A 23925-nucleotide genomic window follows, 5' to 3' on the forward strand; every position below is an offset into this window, starting at 1 on the left:
GCTTGTACTTTTTTTTTTATAAAAACTAATATTTTGAATTCTTGACATTTTGTAATTTGTTTGATTATACAATACAAAAAATAGTAAAAAGAATATTATTTTTATTTTGTAAAAATTAATATTTTGAATTTTTTACAATTTGTAATTTGTTTGATTACAATGTTACATAATATACAGGTAGGACAGGTAGATAGTATATGTTAATATTATATCAAAAAAATATTTTTTAGGTATATCTTATAGTTTTATATTAAATTATTAATTACCATATATTAATTATACTTTTTATGCTTGAATAATTTAAAGACCATTTAGAAAACTACTAAATAAATATGCAAGTGGTCCAATGTTTATACTTAAATAGTGTAATTTTAATTTGTTATTATAGTGACATCAGACTTCTGATATAAATTAAAATTGATTTGTCATGTAAAAAATTATCATGAAAAAATGTTTTCATTAAAATAATTAAAGCCGTGGTCACACGATGATAGAAAAATGCTTTTGTAGATTTAATGATAGTAATTATCGTAGAGTTCATACAGTGACAGTACACTGTGCAAAAGCAACTATATCGAGCAATTCTATCGCGGTTTACTTTCATTGTGAATCTGCAGCTTAATATAATTATTATCATGGTCACACAAGTCTTGTTCTCTGAGTATTATTATAGTTTATTTATTAATTGTATTAAATGTGAATTTTCAAAAATTAAATGTACACAATACAAAATTATTTAACTTATGAAACAAAAATAAAAACAGTGGTATTCAAATTAATATGGGTTCTCGTATAGTATTTCTTCGTTGGAAATCGTTTTTTTAGAATAACACAAACCCAGTTTATTTATTATTTTTTCCGTGGCAACCAGAACCTACAAATATAAATAAGTATAATTTAATAATAAATATATAATACCTACATATTATATTAAATGTTAATTAGTAAATAGAGTGCAAATAAAATGTTTCATATTGTATTAAATTATACAAGTTATTAATATTATTTTAAGTACTTTTACACACTTTTTACAGTATTAACTAATAACAATTAATTTAATTAATACATGTATTTATAACCAATATTGTCAATTTATTAAAAACTTGGTTTGGCATTAAATTAAATTATTAATTTGTAGTTTTTAATGGCATGAATCATTTTTTAGAAATATTTTTAGGAATCAAAAATAATATATAAAAATAAAGAAGTAAATATAACAATTATTGAAATAAAAAATAAAATTAGAATTCTTGTTTTAGGTATTATCTGAACTTGAAGACATAATCCTTTATTTTTGTTGTAAAAATTTCAACAAACTTAAATAAATAAAATAAAAGAAGATTTCAAAAAGATACCAAAAATACAAATATAACTGTAATATGGTCTAAAGATGAAAAATGTATCAAAATAAATATTCACACAAAATATGCAAGTAATTTCTATCAAACTGCAAAAAGTACCTACTAACTATGAAAAAAAATGTAATTGAATAAAAATTTGCCCTATTAAAGTATCCATAAATATCACACATAATACATATACTTACTTCATCAAGTTGTTCCTTTGACAAAGCAGCTGACATACAAAAACGAATTCTTCCTTCAAGTAATGGAGTAGCTGGAAAACCAACACCAACCGTAGCTATATTAAATTTATTGAACTCTCTAACTGTTGCACTGAAAGAAATAAGAATAATAGGACAGTTCTTTATAAAAAATATTAATATTATAGGTACTTACCCAACTTTAGATATCATATACACCAACATAGGAATAACAGGAGAGTTGTCATTGCCATATACTACACAACCCAAGGCCTTAAGTTTCCTTCTGAAATATTTGACATTACTTGCTAGTTGGATAATTCGTTTTCTACCCTCTTCTCCGTGTTTTCTTCCCATTATCATCGACATAGATGTTATGATTGCTTGAGCTACAGGAGGTGCCATAGATGTGGCGTAACATGAAGCATGACTATTTACTCTTAAATAGTCAATTAAATCCTTTAATAGCCAACAGGACAATAATTAAAAGTTAATTTGAACATAAAACATTGTTATATTTTTTAATGAAAATTATATTTTATATATACTTTGCTGCCAGCTATATACCCTCCAGCTGAACCAAATGATTTACTAAATGTGCCCATTAATATATCAACATCTTTTGCACTGCAGTTATAATAATCGAATATACCTCGGCCATTTGGTCCTAAGGCTCCAATACTATGAGCTTCATCAACATATAAATACACCTAAAATGTTTTGTTTCTTCTAATTATTGCAAATAACAATGTAATATTATAATATGGTTATCCATAATCAAGATAATTGATAAATACTTTGTATTTTTTTTTAATAGCAATTATATCTGGAAGGTTTGTAATTGATCCTTCCATGCTAAAAATGCCTTCAGTTACAATAAATATTTTTTCCCAAGGTTTTTGGGTTTTCGGTCGACCAGAAACAATATTTTGTCGTATTAACTGTTCTAAATGTATTATATCTAAAAAATAGGTAAATTATAATATGGTTATTGGCTATAAATAGATTTTAAGAAGATTTAAATAAAGTATAAATCTTGAAATGTATAAAGATTTTGTCATGTTTTGTATTTTAAAACTTAGAACTGTTAAAGTCATGCTTAAATAGAAACCAAATCAAAATATACGTTTTGATCTAATATATTAAATAAAATATTTTGATATTTAAATTAGGTACTTAAATTATTTGTTTTATAAATATTTAATAAACCATTACCATTATGCTTATATACTACAGATGTGGCTCCTGACAGTCGTATCCCCAAAATAATAGACGCATGATTATATTCATCACTTAGTACTAAGCATTCAGAATTTATGATGGAAGGTAAATTCAGAGAATTAGTGGCAAATCCCATACCAAATACTATAGCATCCTCAACACCTAAGAATGCAGCTGTTAGTTGTTCGAGCTCTAAATGAATATTGTTGGTTCCAAGTTCCTGACGTGAACTACTGACTGCCCAACCATATTTCTTTATTATGTCTTTCGTATCATCTGCACACGGACCTTCACTTTGAGCAAACCCTAAATAATTATATGAACCTAAATTGAGAAGAGTAGATTTTGAGTCCAGAAGCCTGCAATATGTTTAAATTTGTATTATTTAAATTAAACAATAATAGTCATAAATAATAATAAAATATTCTTACTCAAATGACCAACGACTGTCATGAGTTACCCTATTTATGATATCAATCTTAGCACCTGGTACACCACAAACTACTCGATTAAAACAGTCTTTAACACGCCGAAATACATACCTCAAATATATGCTATCAAATTTATTGTACAGTGGTGGATATCCCTAAATGTATTATAGATTAGTAATGAGTCTAATGATCAATCACTAATGACTATAAAATATGTAAATTCATTAATTTTATACCTTGCGATTTTTTTCAGTAGCTACTTTGGGAGTAAAAACGATATGATTTATCAATCCAATAAAAATCAAAAAATAAAATCCCAAACACGCCATAACTGATGTATATAAAGGCCTTTTTTCATATGATTCTTCCACATTATCAAGAATATCATGAGTTATTTTCTGAAATAAAAAAATAATTATACTACTAAAAATAGTGGATTACATATTATTATAAAATAATGAGTTATAATAGCTAAAAACGTATACATTTTAATTTTTTCAAAAACATTCAATATAATTGAATATATATATCATTATAAATTCTCACAAATCAAATAATTTGGGCTGTTTTACAATTTAATTTTTCTTGAAACTTGTAAGTTTTACAAGTACGCTTTTACGCTTTCCTAATTTATTTAAATTATTGTATTTTAAAAGGTTAAAACCAGAGTTAAAATAATTTTAAAATTATACACAAACTTAACAAAGACTTGTATTACCTTTTCTATCGATCCTTTTAACTTCGGGTCATCTAAGTATGATTTATTTACTGAGGCCATTATGTTTTACCGCTGAACTTTAATCTAATAGTTTTTGAAATTTATCTAAAAAAAAAAAATTATTAAAAATTTAATATAAGTTCGTAGTCAGTACACACTATATATATACTAGTACACTACAAATTATTTTGTATACTATAATATAGATTTATAGATTCTTATCCTTACCGTCTTAAATAATTTTTATATGAAGTGTTTATAATTTTAGTTTAACCTGTGCTTCCAACAATCAAAAATTTGGCCGCAAATAGTTATCAAAAACAGATATGCCAAACAGGCCATCGTCAGTCTGACCGTTTAGGCAACCTTAGATCAAATACAATGGATGGAGCCATTGCCTGTAGATTACATACAACATCAATGATGTACGTGTTAGCGACGAGTCGCCGCCATTCGCGGGCCGCTACTGCGCATGCGCCCTTAAATAGTCGCAACCAAGCGCATATGCAGATCAGGTATCGTAGTTTTTCCTTCCCAACACTGGTCTATAAAGGTGGCTTACATGTTTTCGTCCAAAATCGACCTTTTGGTTTTCGCCCAAATGACCTTTTTTACCCGAACACAAAAAAGAGTGATTTGGTTTTCGCCCAAAGAAATATTATTCATAGTAAACGAAAAATTACTTTGGTTACCACTATATTTTTTTTTATTGAAAATGTGTATATGTCTACCTACATAATATTTAATAAACATAAGTTAATAAATTTATAAAATCTTAAAAAAAATAACATAATAATAAAAATCAAATTATTCATTGAAGTTATGGCAGATATAGATTAGTCATACTAATCTATGTAAATAATATATATAAAAACACAAAAAAGCGATTTTAAATGATTTATTTAAGTGTAAAACATATAAAAAAAATAGTATAATATTAAAAATCCAATTATTTGTCAAAGTTAGGGCACATAGATTTTATAAATTCATAACGTGTGAGCCGACTAGATTTGTATTTCGTAATTTCTTATATTCTTATATCTTTCGAAATTTTCAAAAAATGTACAATGTTAATTTTACATCAATTTGTCAAAATGAACATCTTGTTTTGATCATCAATCATAACACAAATTACATTGGGTAATGGAATTATGTTTAAAAATGGTCTATGTACACAGTTTAACTGTAATAAGAAATAATTTCAGTTAGTATTAATACAAATTACGAGTATAGCTAAACATATCATTTTATATGCTCTAATCAGATAGGTACTCAATAGTCATAAAAGGTGAGGTATACTGAATGATACCAAAAATATTTTTTTTATACATGCTAAATAGTCCAGTCAAATTAGAGGAATAAATGGGTTCAGCTTGGAAAAATTCCCATCTAGCTCAATTTTGGTAAACACCTTTATGACATCGTTTAAACATCATGTAAAAAGTCGTCATCGATACCATGCGCGCATTGACGCATTAAAGATAATTCGATGTCAAAGGTCACGAAATTGATCTTTATTTGAATATATCGCTTTTAATAAGTTGTGCAAAAAAAAAAAGTCCTGGATAAAAATTGTAGAGGAAGTAATTATATACAAAAATATCATATGACATTTTCACCTAAAAGTTATTGTTTTTGCATTATAAGGCCAACAAAGTGTACACTTTTAATTAAATACGATTTTTTCGATAAAAACAAGTACCTAGCCTTTTCATTGATATCTCGCTTTATACTAGTTGTACAAAATAATGTCTCAAACAAAAATTGTAGAAGACAAAATTATCTACAAGATGGTTAGGTATTTATATTATATATACCTACATATCAATATATATATCCAATCACACAAATTTTTACGTAAACCATACAAAATTACGATAATATATTATATTAGATATATATGTTACGTGCAAAGTGGAATACCGGGCAATGTAAACCACAATATTTTTTATCAACCTACAAATGTTATTTTTTATTTTCATTATAAATTATAAATGTATTATTACTTATTTATAATAATTTATAGTGTTGTTCTTTTTATAATTTAAAAAAATTTTTTTAATTTTTATCTATTTATAATATTTTTTAAAAAACAATGATTATTAATTTTATTATCATATTACGAATATTTTAAAACAATTATAATAATAATAATTGATATACAATATTGATGGAATGAAAAAAAAAATTAACCAATATCATCATTATGCGATTTTTAAAATAAATTAAATGCAATGCAATTTTACAATAAACTATGAAATTTTTGAACACGGTGTACGAGTAAACCTATTAACTATAAACTTATTTTTGTTACCTATCATACTGCCTATTTAAGAATCATAGTTATTCCATATGGATATGCCCATATCGGATGATAAAAGTAGTAGCTATCTTAATAAAATCAGTTAAATTTGTTAATTTGTTTTGTTATTCCATCAAAATATTCTTAATATTATGATATAATATGAAATGAATTAATAAACATTGTTTTTTTTTAAAAAAAAAAGGTGGGTAAGTGGATGTCGCTCTGTTGTACAGTAGATTACAAGTGGGTCACTGTAATGGATGGTGTTAAATTTGAATTCAATGATATAATATCATTGTATAAGTAAAACGATTCTGAGCGAAAACGGTCAGTCAGCCTATGATATTACCAAGTATATTTGATGATATAATTGTGAAAAAAATAATTTATGTATAACCTATTTTTGTTTTAAATTTTCAATCCTTAGCTATAAAAGTTGAACATTTTATAAATTTTCAACTACAAAATAATTATTAAATTTTAAATTTGATAAATTTTGTCAACATTTGAACTTTAAATGCTTAAAAAAAAAAATTGTGACTATGTATTTTTAATATTTTTCAACTGCTATTGTAACATTGTATCAGGAGCCTTTATAATTATTTTATACATTTTATCGTGTATTAAAAATGCTAATACAAACATTCAGTAAAATTTTCATGTATCTACAGTTATTCATTTTTGAATAACAATAAAATAAGAAAATCGTTACATGAGAAATACGAGTGAATATCAAATGTTGTAAAAATATGAATTTCAAATGCTCATAAAAATTTAATTTGATTTTCTTATAGAGATTTTTTTTTTTTGATAAAGGTAGACCAACTTTTGAATAATTTTGTATTAAAATTTCTAATCTTAGATTAAAAAAAAAAGAAATTTTTATGAATTCTCAACTCAAAATAATTTGCTAATTTTCGTGATTTTTCCGTATTTTGTCAAGATTTGAACTTTAAATGCTTATTATATAAAAAAAACTGTGACTAAGGATTTTTAATGTTTTTCAAATGTCATTGTAACAATATAGAGGTGTCTTGTATTAAATTTTCAATCGTTTTTAGCGAAAAAATAAAGTTTTATTGACATTCATAGAAAAAAAAAAGGTGGATAAGTGGATGTCGCTCTGCTGTACAGTAGGTTACAAGAGGGTCACTGTATTGGATGGTGTTAAATTTGAATTCAATTATATAATATCATTGTATAAGAAAAACGATTCAGAGCGAAAACGGTCAGTCAGCTTATGATATTACCAATTATATTTGATGATATTATTGTGAATAAAGTAATTTATATATAACCTATTTACGTGGAGCCTTGATTTAAATTTTCAATCCTTAGCCATAAAAGTTAAACATTTTATACATTTTTAACTACAAAATAATTATTAAATTTTAAATTTGATAAATGTTGTCAAAATTTGAAATTTAAATGCTTATAAAAAAAATTGTGCCTATGTATTTTAATATTTTAAACTGCTATTAGAACGGTATATCAGGATCTTTATATTAAATTTTCATGGTTTATTTACCCAACAAATAAAATTTTATTGATATATATAAAAAAAAACTAAAAAAATTGAAAACTGACAATGTCCGTAAACAGCTCTCAAAGAGTCAAAATATTTTCAAAGTTTTATGGTGTATAGAGAATGCTAATATAAACATTTAGTGAAATTTTCAAGTATCTACAGTCATTCGTTTTTTAATTACAATAACATAAGAAAATTGTTACATGAGAAATCGAGTGAATATCAAATGTTGTAAAAATATAAATTTCAGACGCTCATAAAAATTTAATTTAAGTTTCTGGTAGACATTTTTTTTTTGATAAAGGTAGACAAACTTATGGACAATCTTGTATTAAATTTTCAAATCTAAGATTTAAAAAAAAATTTTTTATGAATTCTCAACTCAAAATAATTTGCTAATTTTTGTGATTTTTCCGTATTTTGTCAAAATTTGAACTTTAAATGCTTATAAATGAAAACTGTGATTAAGGATTTTTAATTTTTTTTCATCAAACAATTACCTAGGAGCCTCCCATTAAATTTTCAAGCTTTTTTACTCAACAGATAAAATTTTATTGATATTTATAGAAAAAAAAACTAAAAAAATTGAAAACTGACAATGTCCGTAAACAGCTCAAAAAGAGTCAAAATATTTTCAAAATGTTATGGTGTATAGGAAATGCAATTATAAACATTCAGTCAAAATTTCATGTCCCTACGGTCATATTTTGTTTTAGAGTTACACCAAAAACCAAAATCGATTTTCTCAAAAACAGATTTTGCGTAAAAATTCCCGTTTTTCCTTAATTTTTTTTTGTTTTTCACGTCACTTTTGAAAACTACTGGGAAATTTTTACTTCTACCCAAAGTACCAATTAGATTCACTTTCCTATCAGAAAAGTTACTGTTGAAGAAAATCCAAGCACTTTTACTGTCCTAAAAGGTGATGACAGACACAAAAATAAAAAAAAAAAACACACATCAATGTAAAATCAATGCATTCATCGCTTCGCTCAGAATCTAATAATATTTAAAACAATATTATGAATTAAATGCAAACAATATCTATTACGTTTAATCGTATGCCATCGTACATTCGTACCTCACGATTCGACATATACCTTTTCATTTACACGATTTCGCACAAAACTAATTTGCGACGTTGCCGATTGTATTATAAAAATGATTTTAAACATAAAATATTAGATATTAATATTACATAATATAAGTCATTTAAGATTATAACGTTATTTTGGTTTTCCCAAAATACCAGCTTATCTGAATAGTCTACAGTGTATTACATATATGTTTTATCTGGACTCATCAGTTACCTGTTCAATACCCGTTCGTACGTATATAATATTGATATCGCATTTTTGTGTTTTAAATATTGCTATTTTAATTATTATTCAATTTTTATCACAAGTTGGTCCTCGATATCAAGGAAAAAAAATTGTAATCAACTACTAATATTCACTAATTTGACTATTTTTCTATAACAATTTTTTTTAATTATCAATTGTTTTATTTAATATTATTATTATAATTATTTTTCCTCATAACTGGCAACGTAGCAACAATTTTGATGTGGAATCGTGCTAAATTTGGGTTAAATAAATAAAATCTTATGTATAACGAAAATGTGAGGAATTGGGTAGGTAATAAGGTATATTGTGCGGAATCGTATGCCGTATAAGTAGGCGTGGCGGCTAAATTGAATTTAAGATATAATGGGTCATGTAGTTTGGAGTGTAGACTTCACATGAGCCACGAGGGCAAAGTGCAATAGCATATAGGTTTCAGCTCGAGTTACTAACAAAATGTTATGGTGTATAGGAAATGCAATTATAAACATTCAGTCAAAATTTCATGTCCCTACGGTCATTTGTATTAGAGTTACACCAAAAACCAAAATCAATTTTCTCGAAAACAGATTTTGCGTAAAACTTCCCGTTTTTCCTTAATTGTTCTTTTGTTTTTCACGTCGCTTTTGAAAACTACTGGGAAATTTTTACTTTTGACCCCCCAAAGTACCAACTAGATTCACTTTCCTATCAGAAAAGTTACTGTTGAAGAAAATCCAAGCACTTTTCTGTCCTAAAAGGTGATGACAAACACAAAAATAAAAAAAAAAATTTAAAAAAAAACACACATCATTGTAAAATCAATACCTACATTCATCGCTTCGCTCAGAATCTAAAACTAATAAAATTGGAATCTTAAAATGTCCCTAAACCGTTCAAGACAAATCAAAATATTTTGAAAATTTTATCGTGTATAGAAAATGCAAATGTAAGCAACCAGTGAAAATTTCATGTATCTACGGTTATTTGTTTTAAAGTTACACCAAAAACCAAAGTCGATTTTGTGAAAAATCGATTTTGCGTAAGAATTCCTGTTTTTCTATAAATTGTATGTTATTTTTCACGGCGCTTTTGACAATTATTGGGAATTTTAACCTCTCCAATGCACCAACAATATTTACTTTCCCATCGAACCAGATACTGAAGTTGGAAATCTAATAATTATTTCGACTACTCATCGTGTACACGGACACAAAAAATAAATAAATAAAAAAAATACACATTATTGTAAAATCAATACATTTATCGTTCCACTTAGAATCTAAAATGATTTGGGAAGCAACTGCGATTCGGTGTTTTCAATTTTGGTTTGCTGCGAACCTCCGGCGCGCCGTCTTATTATTATAACTACAGGTCGATTTATGGCGACGGATATTTAGCGATTCTGATTACTATATTATTACTTACTTTTTTCGACGGAATTCGTCGATAACTCAATCGGATATACCGCCACCGTTAGTTTCAGGAGTATGGAGGCATAGATAACAATGTTAATAGTCCGTGTGTGGAGGTACCGACGCTCGCCACAGGAGTATTGATAACGTTATCAACTTGCGTATGTTTATTAACTGCTTATTGATTGTGTTGTTTTTTTTGCAGTTTAAGTGTTTCGTCGGTGTTGTTGTAATAGAATTTAAACAAACCATTATAATTTATAACAATCACTGCAGACCACACAAAATGTACCGAGTTCGTGACCGTGTCTTTCAGCTATGTCGTGAAGACGACAATGACGAAGACGATACCCCCGTTTTCGTTAGATGGATACGGGAAATGGCAGAAGAGTTTGACAATCTGGACGACCGCGATTTTACAACGAGGTACAGATACACCAAATCAACGGTTTTGTCGAATATGGAGAAGATGGAGGAAAGCCTTGAGTATGAAACAAACAGGTCGGTAAAATTCTTGTCAGCATGTACCTACGCGTAACAACATGTAGGTACAAGTTATTAAGAGTATTTAATATTTTACGAATCACTAGAGGTTTAGCTACAATGAGATTTCAACAAAAGTACGAAGCAATATTATATTATTGAAGAGTATAATTGTAACTTGCCTGTAAGGCTCCTAAAGCATGACCATTTTGTTTCTTTTCTACAGTAATTGATGGATATCACTGATCAATCAGCTACTGTGCTGTTTTCGGTTATAAGCAAACCGGATGTTTCCAAACCACTGCTGGAGATCTGTGTGGCTTCAGTTCCTCTACAGTAAATAGGATTGTGCTCAAAGTAAGCTGTGCTATTGCTTCACTACGTAGTTAATATATTTATTTTCCTGTAACACCAGAGGAGATAAGACTGACCCAGTTACATTTTTCCCGAAAAGCCAAGTTTCCAAAATTCGTTGGTGCCATTGACTGTACTTATGTCAAGTTGTGGCAATCACCAGGTAAACCATTAACACTTATCTCTAATTAGTAATTTCTCTACTAGTACCAATTGGTACACAAGTAGACACATTCAGTGGCACGTCAAACTCAAATATTATTGTCGTAGGCAAACACATTTTTTCCAACACCCATCTCACCTACACATCATTTATGCTTAAAAAAATCACATTATTTTAACTACATTCATAATTAATAGTGCTGCACCTTAAAAACCGTATTTTTAGAGACGATCAATGTTGACATTTTTAATTTTTTGTTTTTAAAAACACTATCTCTATAACACCCTTTATCAATGTTTTAAAAATCTTAAATTTCAAGTTTTTGGCAAATCCAAAATATATATTTCATGTAACTTGTTACAAGAAACCAACTAATATCAATAGTTTATACTTTATAGTCCAAAATCTTACCGTTTCTACGAAAACAACTAGTAAGCGACATTTTCATAATTTTTTATTGTTATTTGCGTTTTTTCAAGCTCTTATGGTGAAAGGAACATATTTCCTCTGATGTTAAATGTATCTTAGTGGTATTCTGCAGTGAGATCAGTTCATTTTCTATTAAATTTTCTCATTATCTTTCTATTCAAAAACTATTAAAAGTACTACTGTACTTGTCAGTGGCATGGCAAAGTGAAATATTTTATCGGGCAATTAATTTTTTGAATAACCTACGACCCCTTAATTCTTACGCAGTACCCACTACCCATGACCCATATGCCATACTATATACAACAAAAAAGTACCTATCAATTTATTTTGAATGCTATAATTGAAGTATTAATTACTATGTAGTCCACCGTACACTTAGTAATTAATATTAAGTTCATGTAAAAGTAACTAAAAAATAAATTTAATACTTATCATAAACAACTTTGTAAACTTAATATATTAGTTTCTAACTGTAATAGTTATACAAAAATAACAATATAAAAAAATGAAAATATTTACATGAATTATGAATAGTATTTATATAAAATTGCTTTTTTTTATTATTAGATATAACAAATATTTTTTAAACATCAAAGCTTTTTTTAATATAGTTGATTTGTTTGCTAACGTATCGATAACTTCTTGAATATTAATTTTGTCGGAAAGATCTTTTTCACAAAATAGAAGCAGTAAACCTTCCAATCTACCTTGACCAATAGTTGAACGTAAACGGGTCTTAACGAGTAAAACTTTTGAAAAGGAACGTTCACTGGAAACTGAAGTAGCTGGTATTGTGCATAGTGAATGTAAGCAATATATAAGTTAGGAAATGCTGAGGCTAACTTAAATGAGTTCAAAAGTTCAAATATTTGTGTGGGAGATACCATTTTTTTTTTGAACTGTTATGTACTATGTCTTCGTCATCCATTTCGCTATTTATTATAGAATCATCTTCGTCATTTGTGTTCTCACTAGTTATGACATCTTCATCATGTAACTGTTCTGGACATTTACCTTATTGTAATTTCTGAAAACTCATAGCAAAATTTCTATATTCCATTCCAATTGAATTTTTATCTATTTCAGGAATCCAAGTTTTAAGGGAATCAAAGGTATCTTTTGGCACTACATCTCCATTGCTTACTTTCATTAATCTCTTGTATGATAAAAATGATAAATCTTTCATAATATTTCTAGCATCTTTAAACCGTACTGTTAAAGAAACTTTAATTTTGTCGATACATAAAAAATAAACATTTGTTCTAAAGTAGTCCACTGGACTTTGTGATTTCATCAGAATTATTCTCATCGTCCATTCTTTTTCGTTTCCTTTGCCTAATTTTAGGAAATTCAATTTCATCAAGTTCATTTTTCACTGAAAACTCTTGATTCTTGTAAAATAGTATCAACTGACTCTTGTGTCCTCAATTTTGATAATCTTTGATCAGCAATATCGACCATTGTTAATGCTTGAATGTAATCATTTGATAGGGTTTGTAAACTTTCAGTAGAAAAAGAGCAAGAAGGTATGTCATCTAGCACATTCTGTAAGGCTTCAATAGTATCTAATGCTATGGTATCCTTGCCTGATATATTGAAATTGAATATGAAGAAATAATTAATATATTTTAATAAATAATCATACAAATATTTAGATTTTAAATAAATATGTTTGGATAATGTAGTTGAGTATATAAAAATTAATAGGTAGGTAAACATAATTGATATTTGATACATATTATTATAAAATGTTATTACTATTATTATATTGTAAGTTGTAACAATGTAATATAATATATAAACATATTATACAAGATACAACCATAAAACATTAAATACAAAAATAAATACTGATGAAAGATTTTTCGGTCAGTGCTGGTTTTTTTTGTCAAATTATCTTTAGATCCACTAACGATAAAAATTGTTGAACAGAAACATTTGATACACAATTCTTTCTCTTCTTGCATGAACGCAAATGTAAATCACGATTATGTTTGTTCATTAATAAAATATTTTTACCACAGTGACATACACCTCTTTCAGATATACTTAATAAATATAATAGACAGTTATTATGAAAAAAAATTTTTAGTTATGTACTATTTACTATTTAGTTTTCACTGCTATAATTTTAGACTATGCCACTATGTTTACAACAAAACTTTAGTAGGTAAAATACTACAGTCTACGTCGTCTACGAGACTACGACGGTCGATAATGAGGACAATAGTACAATACAATCATTATCATCGTTCATTGGTAACGAACAGCTGAAACCTGAATATTTCCGAGTTTATCATTCTAAAAATAGATTATATCGCAATAATATAATATTCTCAAAATGCCTATGCCGGATGCCCTCATAGTCACTAGCATAATACTATAATTTCTTATTTTAATTTATTGTTTATTCGTAGAATGTACACTGTAGTATAATGTGTAATTAATAATATGTAGGTATACTATTAGATAGCTTTTCTTAGCATAATTATAACTATCGAAGTTATTATTCTTATTAAATAACAAATTAATTCAGATGATGTAGTCAGGTAGTCTTGTATAATAATATTTCTTACTAAATCCAGTACCCACCCCTTAAAAATGTTCGGGCATCTGCCCTTCAAAATCACGGTCAACACACCACTGGTACTTGTTATAATAAGATGTTTTATAAATTAATGATTTTTCTGGATTTCAGGTGGAGATACCGCTGAGTGATTTCGGAATAGGAAGTTATTCCTTGAATATTCAGGTGATATGCAACGCTAATCTGAAGATCATGGTTATTGTAGCGTGATATGATGGAAGTACTCATGACTCCAAAATATTTTGAGAGTCTAAAAGAAGAGCTTTGTTTTAGCAAGGAGTATATACGGGGATGCAGTACTATCTGCTAGTTATATGATGACTCCTCTTCAATATTGCCTAACACCAGCAGAATAGCTGTACAATGAGTCAAATTAGAACCAGAAATGTCATTGAAAGGTTTTTTGGCGTTTGGTTACGTCGTTTTCCTGTGATGACTTCGGGTTTAAGAGTGAAACTAATGCAAGTTTTCCCTATAGTTACTGCAACATTAGGGTTAAATAACATTGCCTTAAGATCTGGAGGAAAAGTCTCCAGTGGCTTTGAAATAACACTATCAGTTCTATGGGAAGAATTACTAGCCTAGGACGATATCCTATTTAATTATATTCAAACCAAAGGGTAACGCAGCTAAATAGTGGGCGACATCATGTGGGTCAAATTCATCTGAGTTGTGTGAAGTACGTATTATATTAAACTTAAAAGCGCTTAATCATAATTTATTAACATAATTAAGTCATGTTAAATCTTTTGTTGGTTTCTTCAGAACATAGAAATTAAATATAAATATTATAATATAGTTAAATTGTATTTTATATCATATGCATATTTCAATAGATCCATTTTAAAGAAGGACAATTCGAACAAAATCATCTGGATGGTGTAAAAAACTCAAACCAACATTATTCGATATATCAAAACCACCTCGCTTGTTGGAAACCGAAAGGAAGAGCTATGTCGAAACTGTATTTTATCTTAAAGTGGTTTGTCGGAAAAATAATGCATCGGAAAGTATTTTGTCAGAATTGTATTTTGTCTCCACCGAAAGAAAATCTTAGTATATGGTATATATCATTATTAAAACAAATTTATTATAGGTAAAAAATATGCTTAGTTACCTAAATTATATATAAAAAATTATTATTAATACTATTAATAGTAATTTTAAACCATTTTATCTATTCAATTTATTTATAAGGTACCTACATTCTTTAATCTTATTTATTATAAGTAAATATACGCAGTTATTCAAATTTAAAATAAATATAATTGTATGTATCTGTAACTATACATTTTAATAGCTGATAATAATTTTTTTTAACCCTAATAATTCTAAATAATATACTAAATTAAACGTTGATAACAGGTAATTGAGTCCAAAGATTCTGAATTGGCTCATTTTCACTCAATATTGCTACAATAAAAGCAAGAAATGTTTTTAATCTAACAAGAAAACAATAATTTGAAAAGAAGACTTCAGGTATGAACAGTGTTGGGTAAGTTACTTTTTAAAAGTAACTAAGTTACGTTACTAGTTACAAAATAAAATAGGTAACTAGATTACTTGTTAGTTACTCAAGTACAAAAGTAATGCGCAATGTTACATTTTTTACTCAAAAGTAACTAGCTAGTTACAATGACATTATTCTTATGTTATTAGCAGTAATCCGTACACGACCGTCTGTCTGTATGTCGATGTACATATTTTATCAGATATGATCTAAAAATAAATAAAATAATAAACTAGATTAGTTGCTGTCTTATGGACTGTAATCGATGATTATAACTAGTTAAGTTAAAAATAATATTAAGACAAAATCGTTTATTTATATAATTATATTAGATTATACTGGGAACATGTTGTAATTACATAAAACCTACTTAAATTATTAATATAATTCAATTTTCAGATGTGGATACGAGGGAAAGGGCTGTCGTGAAGTAGCACCACAATATATCCCTCCTCCCAAAAAAAAAAAATAAATTTATAATGTAACCCATTCTTCTGCTAAGTTACTTCTAAATAATGAACGTAGTTACCCTTGTATTATCCAAATATAATAATAATGAAGTTACTTAACGTTACTGAAAAGTGTAACTATGTTACAGTTAGGGGTAACGCACGTTACGTTACTACCCAACACTGAGTATGAACACAACTAAATGTACGGACTTGTAGTTTGGTATCATTGAATTTAATTTCAATTTTATGTTTTGCAGGTAGATAATAACCAGTGTTACAATATAACAGGCAATCATTTTTCAAAACTATTGAAGGAAAAATATAAATTGTTATCATTACAATAAGAAAAGAAATTATTGGAAACAAAATTACAAACGGTCCATGAAGCTTTGGGTGAGATTATGTACAATTGAAAAACAATGACAGTTTTGTAAAGTATTTGAGTAAAAAAAATAGATATAGTTACATATAAATAATGTATGTAAGTACTACATTTTTATTGGATGTATTTTTTATATATTATTGTTAACAGCTTTTATTTTTTATTTTTTTGTAAATTAATTGATATATTTAGGCTTAATTTGGATTCACATGTATAAAATAATAATTACTAATTTTTCAAATTTATTTTACTTTTGTGATTTTATACCTTTACTATTTTATAAATTTAAAATTTGTTTCTTTTTAGTTACAATATAAAAAAACATTTTATTAATGCAACAAAAATTCTTACTATTTACAATATCACATATAATTTTATTTTAAACTAGTTTATTTATTATTAATTTATCATATCAATTTCATAATAATAATTATAAAATAATAACAGTGTCTTACTATAAAACAATAGAAATTAACAGTTTTAATAAATACAAATAACTAAACAAATATTATATAAAGTATATTAAGCAAATATAACTAGTGAACGAAAATTTGCTATGTCGTACGTGTGTAATAAGGAGACAACACATACAAGTACTTACTGTAAGTAAGATTTAATTATGTATTTAAGCCCAGAATTTAAATTAACACTTCTTTACCAATAATTCTCACATTTTACATGTAGCTTATTAAAATTACATAAACCAACATGCATCAGTATTTAAAATAAATATTTTAACTATAATTTATAAGACTTACTATTGGATCCAGTAACGAAAATTGCTCACTCAGAAGCTAATTCTCACTGATAGTTACATTACTTTCTATCAATTAAAATACAAAAAAAATTAAAATTAAATTAAACATAACTTAAAATTAAACTTACTTTAGCCTGTGACAACCTTTATTCAGTCAAAGAAACATTTTTTTTTTTAACATTATCACTGCTACAATTGCCTATGGTCTGTAAAATAAATAAAAACTTCAAAATTATAGCATTTAAATTAATTAATTATATAAAATAGATTAAAATTACTACTATTTTTAATAATAATATATTTGTATACATAAATTATGTAACAAAGCATATTTTTCCTTATAATAAATTAGTTTTAATAATGAATAATGATATACCTTATACAAAGATTTTCTTTCGGTTTCCAACAAGCGAGGTGGATTTAGTATAGCAAATAATGTTGGGATAGCATTTGGTTTGGGGTTTTGACACCATCCAGACAATGTTGTTTGGATTGTCCTTCTTCAAAATGGATCTATTGGAATATGCATAAGATATAAAATTATATTTTACTTTTTTATGATATTTATATCTAATGTCTATGTTCTGAAGAAACAGAAAAAAAATATTAACATGACTAAATAGTATTAATAAGTTATGATTAAGCACTCTTAAGTTTAGTTTAATACTCATTTCATAATTTGTAGGCTGCCATTTGTCAGGGCAACAAGTTTTTAACCATGTTTTTCTTCTTTTAGGGTCTCTTGGAAACCGAAAAAGACGAAAACCTTTGCTACGTGTATTTGAACATTTTACAGCTGTACAACCGCCCATTTCTTGGAGAATTTTATAGTTCAATTCACATGATATTTAAAAATATATATATATTTTAGAGTTAAGACCATATGTCCATAATATCCATTATTCACTATTCAGTTTTAATGCAAAAGTTAAAATAAAAACGTATTCGCAAAAATAAGCAATTTCCGTTTATGACGTTCAGCTGAATCTGTTATCTGTATGTATTAATTGTTGCAAAATGGCGGACGATTATACCCACATTAATAGTGCCTTACAAATTTTTGATCTGGATAAATTTAATAGTTGATATCTACCTTTTTTATATTTTAACTCAACACTAAAGAATAATGTACATTTGAATATCCCATTGCATTTTACATTTTGAATCAAAGTTAATAAATTACAATGTATGATGAAAAATCTTTCTATGTAAATAAAAATTTAAAATAATTAAGTTATTTTACAATATGATAAACAACTAATAGAATAATAAAATCAGAAAATGTATGTTAACAACTTTGTATGTAAATTGTAAATTTATATTTAACAATAAAAATACTCTTATGTTACTTAGCATGTGTAAGTGTATAATTATGTTATGTAATAGTCTTTCAAAATATACATTTTTTAAACCAAAAAACAAATCTTACAGTAAAGTTCATCATAGATTTATATCTATTACAGTATAATTATTATCGTAAAGAAATCACTCAGCTGAACGTTTAATAAAACCATACAGCTTGTGCATAATAAGAATGATTTTCTTTTTTAAGACTTAAAGTATCATCTGAGTGTCGAATACTAATATTTAATTTGGGTAATAGATCTCTAATACTTACACTTTTACTTTTAAAAGAGCATTTTATTTCTATTAATTTTATTGGCACATTTTCATTATTTACTATCACTCGGGTGTATAACCCAACCAAGTGGTTTTTGAATTAATTACTAAACAACATTCCTCAATTTTTTGATTTAAGCAGCTAGCATATAAATCTCTAGCAGTATTTTCGTACTCAATTCCATGTTTAATAAATTTGTTTGTGAACGACTTTGGCCATAAATATTTATTGGCAGCATCCGTTGAAAGTTTAGAATAATAAAAATCCTTACAGCAATTTCCCATGTCCATAACTTTGTAGTTTTTCAAGATGTCCATTAATGGATGTGAAGATAATATTAAATTAATAGATTGTACATTCTTATTTTGGTTTAAATAGGTGAATTAGTTGGTAAATGTCGGCCAAATGTATGGAAAGCCAATGCTGACGTTGCTTCACAAGAAATAAACCCCAACCTTCAAAATTGAAAAGACGAAATTTTTTGTTTTCACTTAAATGTACAATTATTTAGTATTATAAATAAGAGTAAACTTATAAATACTTAATTTAATCTATAAAAATATTAAAAAAAACTTGTGGGGCTATGGATAAAACTGGGATGGGGGCTAATTCTCCCCCCAAGTTCCCTCTAATTGTGCCTATGTTTATAGTCAATAAGTACAATGTAACTAGGTTAAACTATTGATGATATATATAGGATGTGAAGACAGAAAAGAGGTTCAGGTGTTTTTGACTCGAAAACCATTGAACAATGTTGTTAATAAAAGTCTAAAACAACATTAACTAATCGGTTATTTGTGTACTTCTGAATTTATCTACAATAAAGATTAATAAACACAATTATGGTTTAAAATTATAACTAATAAAGGTTAACCATAATTACTCTCTCTCCATCAATATCAACGTTCATTTCGCTAGTGTTTATATAACAACAGTCAAACTTATCCACAGGTAATGGTTTGTACTGATTTAATGTCGGCTGCCTTAATTTTAACCATAGAAATTTTATATCAGCTGATTCAAAAGCAGCAATTGGAGCTCTAAAATTATAATTAAAGCACAATTATTAAATAGATTTTTAATCAAATTGAATGTTATAAAAATCATTTAAATAATTATTTACCTGTTCAATACAGACAGCACATGCTAGTATCGTAGCTCTTATAAGTGAATCATTAAAGGCCCATCAAGGGGCCTCGCTACAGCTATTGTTTGAGGGGCAACATTTAGGCAATTTTGTATGTCGTCCTAACCATCCGTGATATTAAAATATGCATAGTTGTAAATGATTATTAGTGTGAGCAGTGACGTAATTACGGTGGTGCATGATGGTGAACTTGCACCACCTGCTGGTATTATGTAGCAGGTGCAAAGAATAAAGATATGAATTTTTACATACCTATTAAAAAACAATACTATTTCATTGATTTGTCAAATTTTGTATAAAAGATCATTACTGAACAAAAAATAAAATAACCTTATCTATATAATAACTTAATTATTAATAATCCCTAAATATGTTAAAAATATACAGATTTTGATATTTCTATATATATAATTGTATATAAAACAATACCTAGTGCACGTGAGAAAAACGATTTGCTTTATATACATTGCTCGACTTGAGGATGGACGAAGGAGAACGGAGTACCCCTACTAATTTTTCAGAAATTTTAGCGTACCTACACCTACTATTATTTTTAAGGGTAACGCATTTCTAACGCAACCTAACCATCACAATTTAATAACCATGGATCTATAAATTAGTTACTATAAACTAATATAATTACTAAACTATTAATTAATTACTTTGATTATCCTTTTGAGTTTGATATTATTTATTATAATAATATAATAGGTTCCCACTTCAGTAATTACCTACGTCTTATATTAAAGGGATCGGTGGCAGACAGTTTTTAAGGAGTACAAATTAGGCAATTTTCAAAATGCACGCATGCGGGTCTTGTAAATGTGTGCGTAGTAAGTGATCATTAGTGTGTGTGACTGTGTGCAAAAGAAATAGCGGAGGGTTCTCGCACATGCATGTACAAGTCACCCTCGGCTCATTTGTACGTTTTTTGTTCCTACCAATCAATCTAATAATGTGATCATTTATGATTTATAATTTAAATTCCGAATAATCAATATTTGAAATTCCGAAATTTTGAAATATTCAAACTAAATGTATAGTAGTTGGGGGTGTTAAATTTAGAAAATTGGACTGACTGATCTTAAGTTGACATAGTAACAAGTTTAAATCAGTTTTAAAAATTATTATTGCAAAAGGTACTTAGGTCGATCAGTATAATGGAATAAAGATTGGTATGTTTTGGCAAAAATAACTGTCCGCCACCGATCCCCTTAACTTAACTTCTTTTAGATTCTGAGCGAAGCGATGAATGTATTGATTCTACAATGATGTGTGTTTTTTTTTTTATTTTTTATTTTTTTATTTATTTTTTTTTTTTGTGTCTGTCATCACCTTTTAGGACAGTAAAAGTGCTTGGATTTTCTTCAATAGTAACTTTTCTGATAGGAAAGTGAATCTAGTTGGTACTTTGGGGGGTCAAAAGTAAAAATTTCCCAGTAGTTTTCACAAGCGACGTGAAAAACAAAAGAAAAATTAAGGAAAAACGGGAATTTTTACGCAAAATCTGTTTTCGAGAAAATCGATTTTGGTTTTTGGTGTAACTCTAAAACAAATGACCGTAGGGACATGAAATTTTGACTGAATGTTTATATTAGCATTTTCTATACACCATAAAATTTACAAAATATTTTGACTCTTTTTGAGCTGTTTACGGCCATTGTCAGTTTTCAATTTTTTTAGTTTTTTTTTCTATAAATATCAATAAAATTTAATCTGTTGATTAAAAAAGCTTGAAAATTTAATAGAAGGCTCCTAGGTTATTGTTTCAAAGGCAGATGAAAAAAATTAAAAATCCTTAGTCACAGTTTTTAATTATAAGAATTTAAAGTTCATATATTGACAAAATACGAAAAAATCATGAAAATTAGCAAATTATTTTGAGTTGAGAATTTATAAAAATCTTTCTTTTTAAATCTAAGATTTGAAAATGTAATATAAGATTACTCATAAGTTTGTCTACCTTTATCCAAAAAAAAATGTCTAGAAGAAACTTAAATTAAATTTTTATGAGCGTCTGAAATTTATATTTTTACAACATTTGATATTCACTCGATTTCTCATGTAACAATTTTCTTATTTTATTGTAATTAAAAAACGAATGACTGTAGATACTTGAAAATTTCACTGAATGTTCATATTAGCATTTTCTATACACCATAAAATGTTGAAAATATTTTGACTCTTTTTGAGCTGTTTACGGACATTGTCAGTTTTCAATTTTTTTAGTTTTTTTTTCTATAAATATCAATAAATTTTTATTTGTTGGGTAAAAAAGCGTGAAAATTTAATTTAAGGCTCCTGATATATCGTTCTAATAGCAGTTGAAAAATATTAAAAATACATAGGCACAATTTTTTTTTATAAGCATTTGAAGTTCAAATTTTGACAACATTTATCAAATTTATAGTTTATTAATTATTTTGTAGTTAAAAATTTATAAATTTTGGGATTAAGGATTGAAAATTTAAAACAAGGCTCCACGTAAATAGGTTATATATAAATTACTTTATTCACAATAATATCATCAAATATACTTGGTAAAATCATAGGCTGACTGACCGTTTTCGCTCAGAATCGTTTTTCTTATACAATGATATTATATCATTGAATTCAAATTTAACACCATCCATTACAGTGACCCACTTGTAACCTACCGTACAGCAGAGCGACATCCACTTATACACCTTTTTTTCAATTGATTATTTATAAATATTTTTTTCTGATTTAAAGAGGGGTAATAGAGGAGGTATGGGGATATAGCCCTCACGGATCAATAACATTTAACAAGTGATGGAGTCACTCTTTTTTAAAAGTAAACGGAGTCCCTCTACTTTATATTTTCAAAACAAGCACTGTAATTAAATATGTCTTAATTTGTCTTTATTGGACCAATAACAGTGTTGCACCTGCTGAAATTTAAATGGAGTCACGCCAATGAGTGTGATTGAAATTCAATTTGGGTTATCGTAGGTGCGTGCAAATGCCAATAACCCGATAACAATATATCATTCACTATACGAATTTTACGACAACTTACTTATTGTTTTGACCAACATTAAAGCTAGCTTACGTTGTCTGATTTTAGTTCAGAAAAAATATTTGAATTCAGCAGAAAAATGTCTGTAGATCGTACGAAACCCTTTCCGTTTTTAATACGAATTTTAATTTTGTTTATGATTTGAAAAAACTGATATTTTCAAGTAAATCAACTTTAAAACAAAGTTACAGTTCACAATAATATAAGATTTTATTTTTACAAAGCGTTCGGTACGATCTGTAGACAATTTTCTGCAGAGCTTAAATTTTTTTTCAGAATCAAAATCGGACAACTTAAACTGACTTTTTTCCCCCTATGAGCTTCGATTTACTGAGAGTACACTGTGTTTGAAATTAGGATATCAAACAAAAGGGAAAATACACAGTTAAAGATCGGCAAACTGAAGGCCAATGCGCCAAGGTCATAGTATCAATGACGCCTAGGCCAATTGTAGATAAAAAATTTATAAATATTATGTACCTGTCACCCCTCAAATGGCGCCCCTGAACTATCT

General features: G+C 27.2%; 1 protein-coding gene and 1 long non-coding RNA gene across 2 annotated transcripts; one reads left to right on the forward strand and one right to left on the reverse strand.

Moving 5' to 3' along the window:
* Positions 1-775: 775 nt before the first annotated feature.
* On the reverse strand, positions 776-3973 carry LOC132943718 (serine palmitoyltransferase 2-like). The gene is made up of 9 exons (XM_061012778.1): positions 3914-3973; positions 3432-3593; positions 3196-3350; positions 2759-3123; positions 2341-2504; positions 2092-2253; positions 1740-2002; positions 1547-1676; positions 776-874 (listed from the first exon to the last, which is right to left on the reverse strand). Exons 1-9 carry the CDS (start codon positions 3971-3973, stop codon positions 776-778), a joined length of 1560 nt encoding a protein of 519 aa, XP_060868761.1.
* Positions 3974-14619: 10646 nt separating this feature from the next.
* LOC132943786 (uncharacterized) lies at positions 14620-18737 on the forward strand. The gene is made up of 5 exons (XR_009664369.1): positions 14620-15181; positions 15339-15598; positions 15868-15981; positions 16722-16857; positions 18340-18737. It is a non-coding gene; the product is annotated as an uncharacterized LOC132943786 (long non-coding RNA).
* The last annotated feature ends 5188 nt before the right edge of the window (positions 18738-23925 follow it).

This window comes from Metopolophium dirhodum, chromosome 4 (assembly GCF_019925205.1).
Source record: "Metopolophium dirhodum isolate CAU chromosome 4, ASM1992520v1, whole genome shotgun sequence".
Classification (NCBI taxonomy): Eukaryota; Metazoa; Arthropoda; class Insecta; order Hemiptera; family Aphididae; genus Metopolophium; species Metopolophium dirhodum.

What these genes read in the sequence shown, in the direction of transcription:
- LOC132943718 (XM_061012778.1), bottom strand. Translation starts at nt 3,973, where the DNA reads ATGGCCTCAGTAAATAAATCATACTTAGATGACCCGAAGTTAAAAGGA. An exon ending in TAAAAGGATCGATAGAAAAG is followed by an intron (nt 3,594 to 3,913) that starts GTAATACAAGTC and finishes TTTTTATTTCAG; the next exon opens with AAAATAACTCATGATATTCT. An exon ending in GACAGTCGTTGGTCATTTGA is followed by an intron (nt 3,124 to 3,195) that starts GTAAGAATATTT and finishes AACATATTGCAG; the next exon opens with GCTTCTGGACTCAAAATCTA.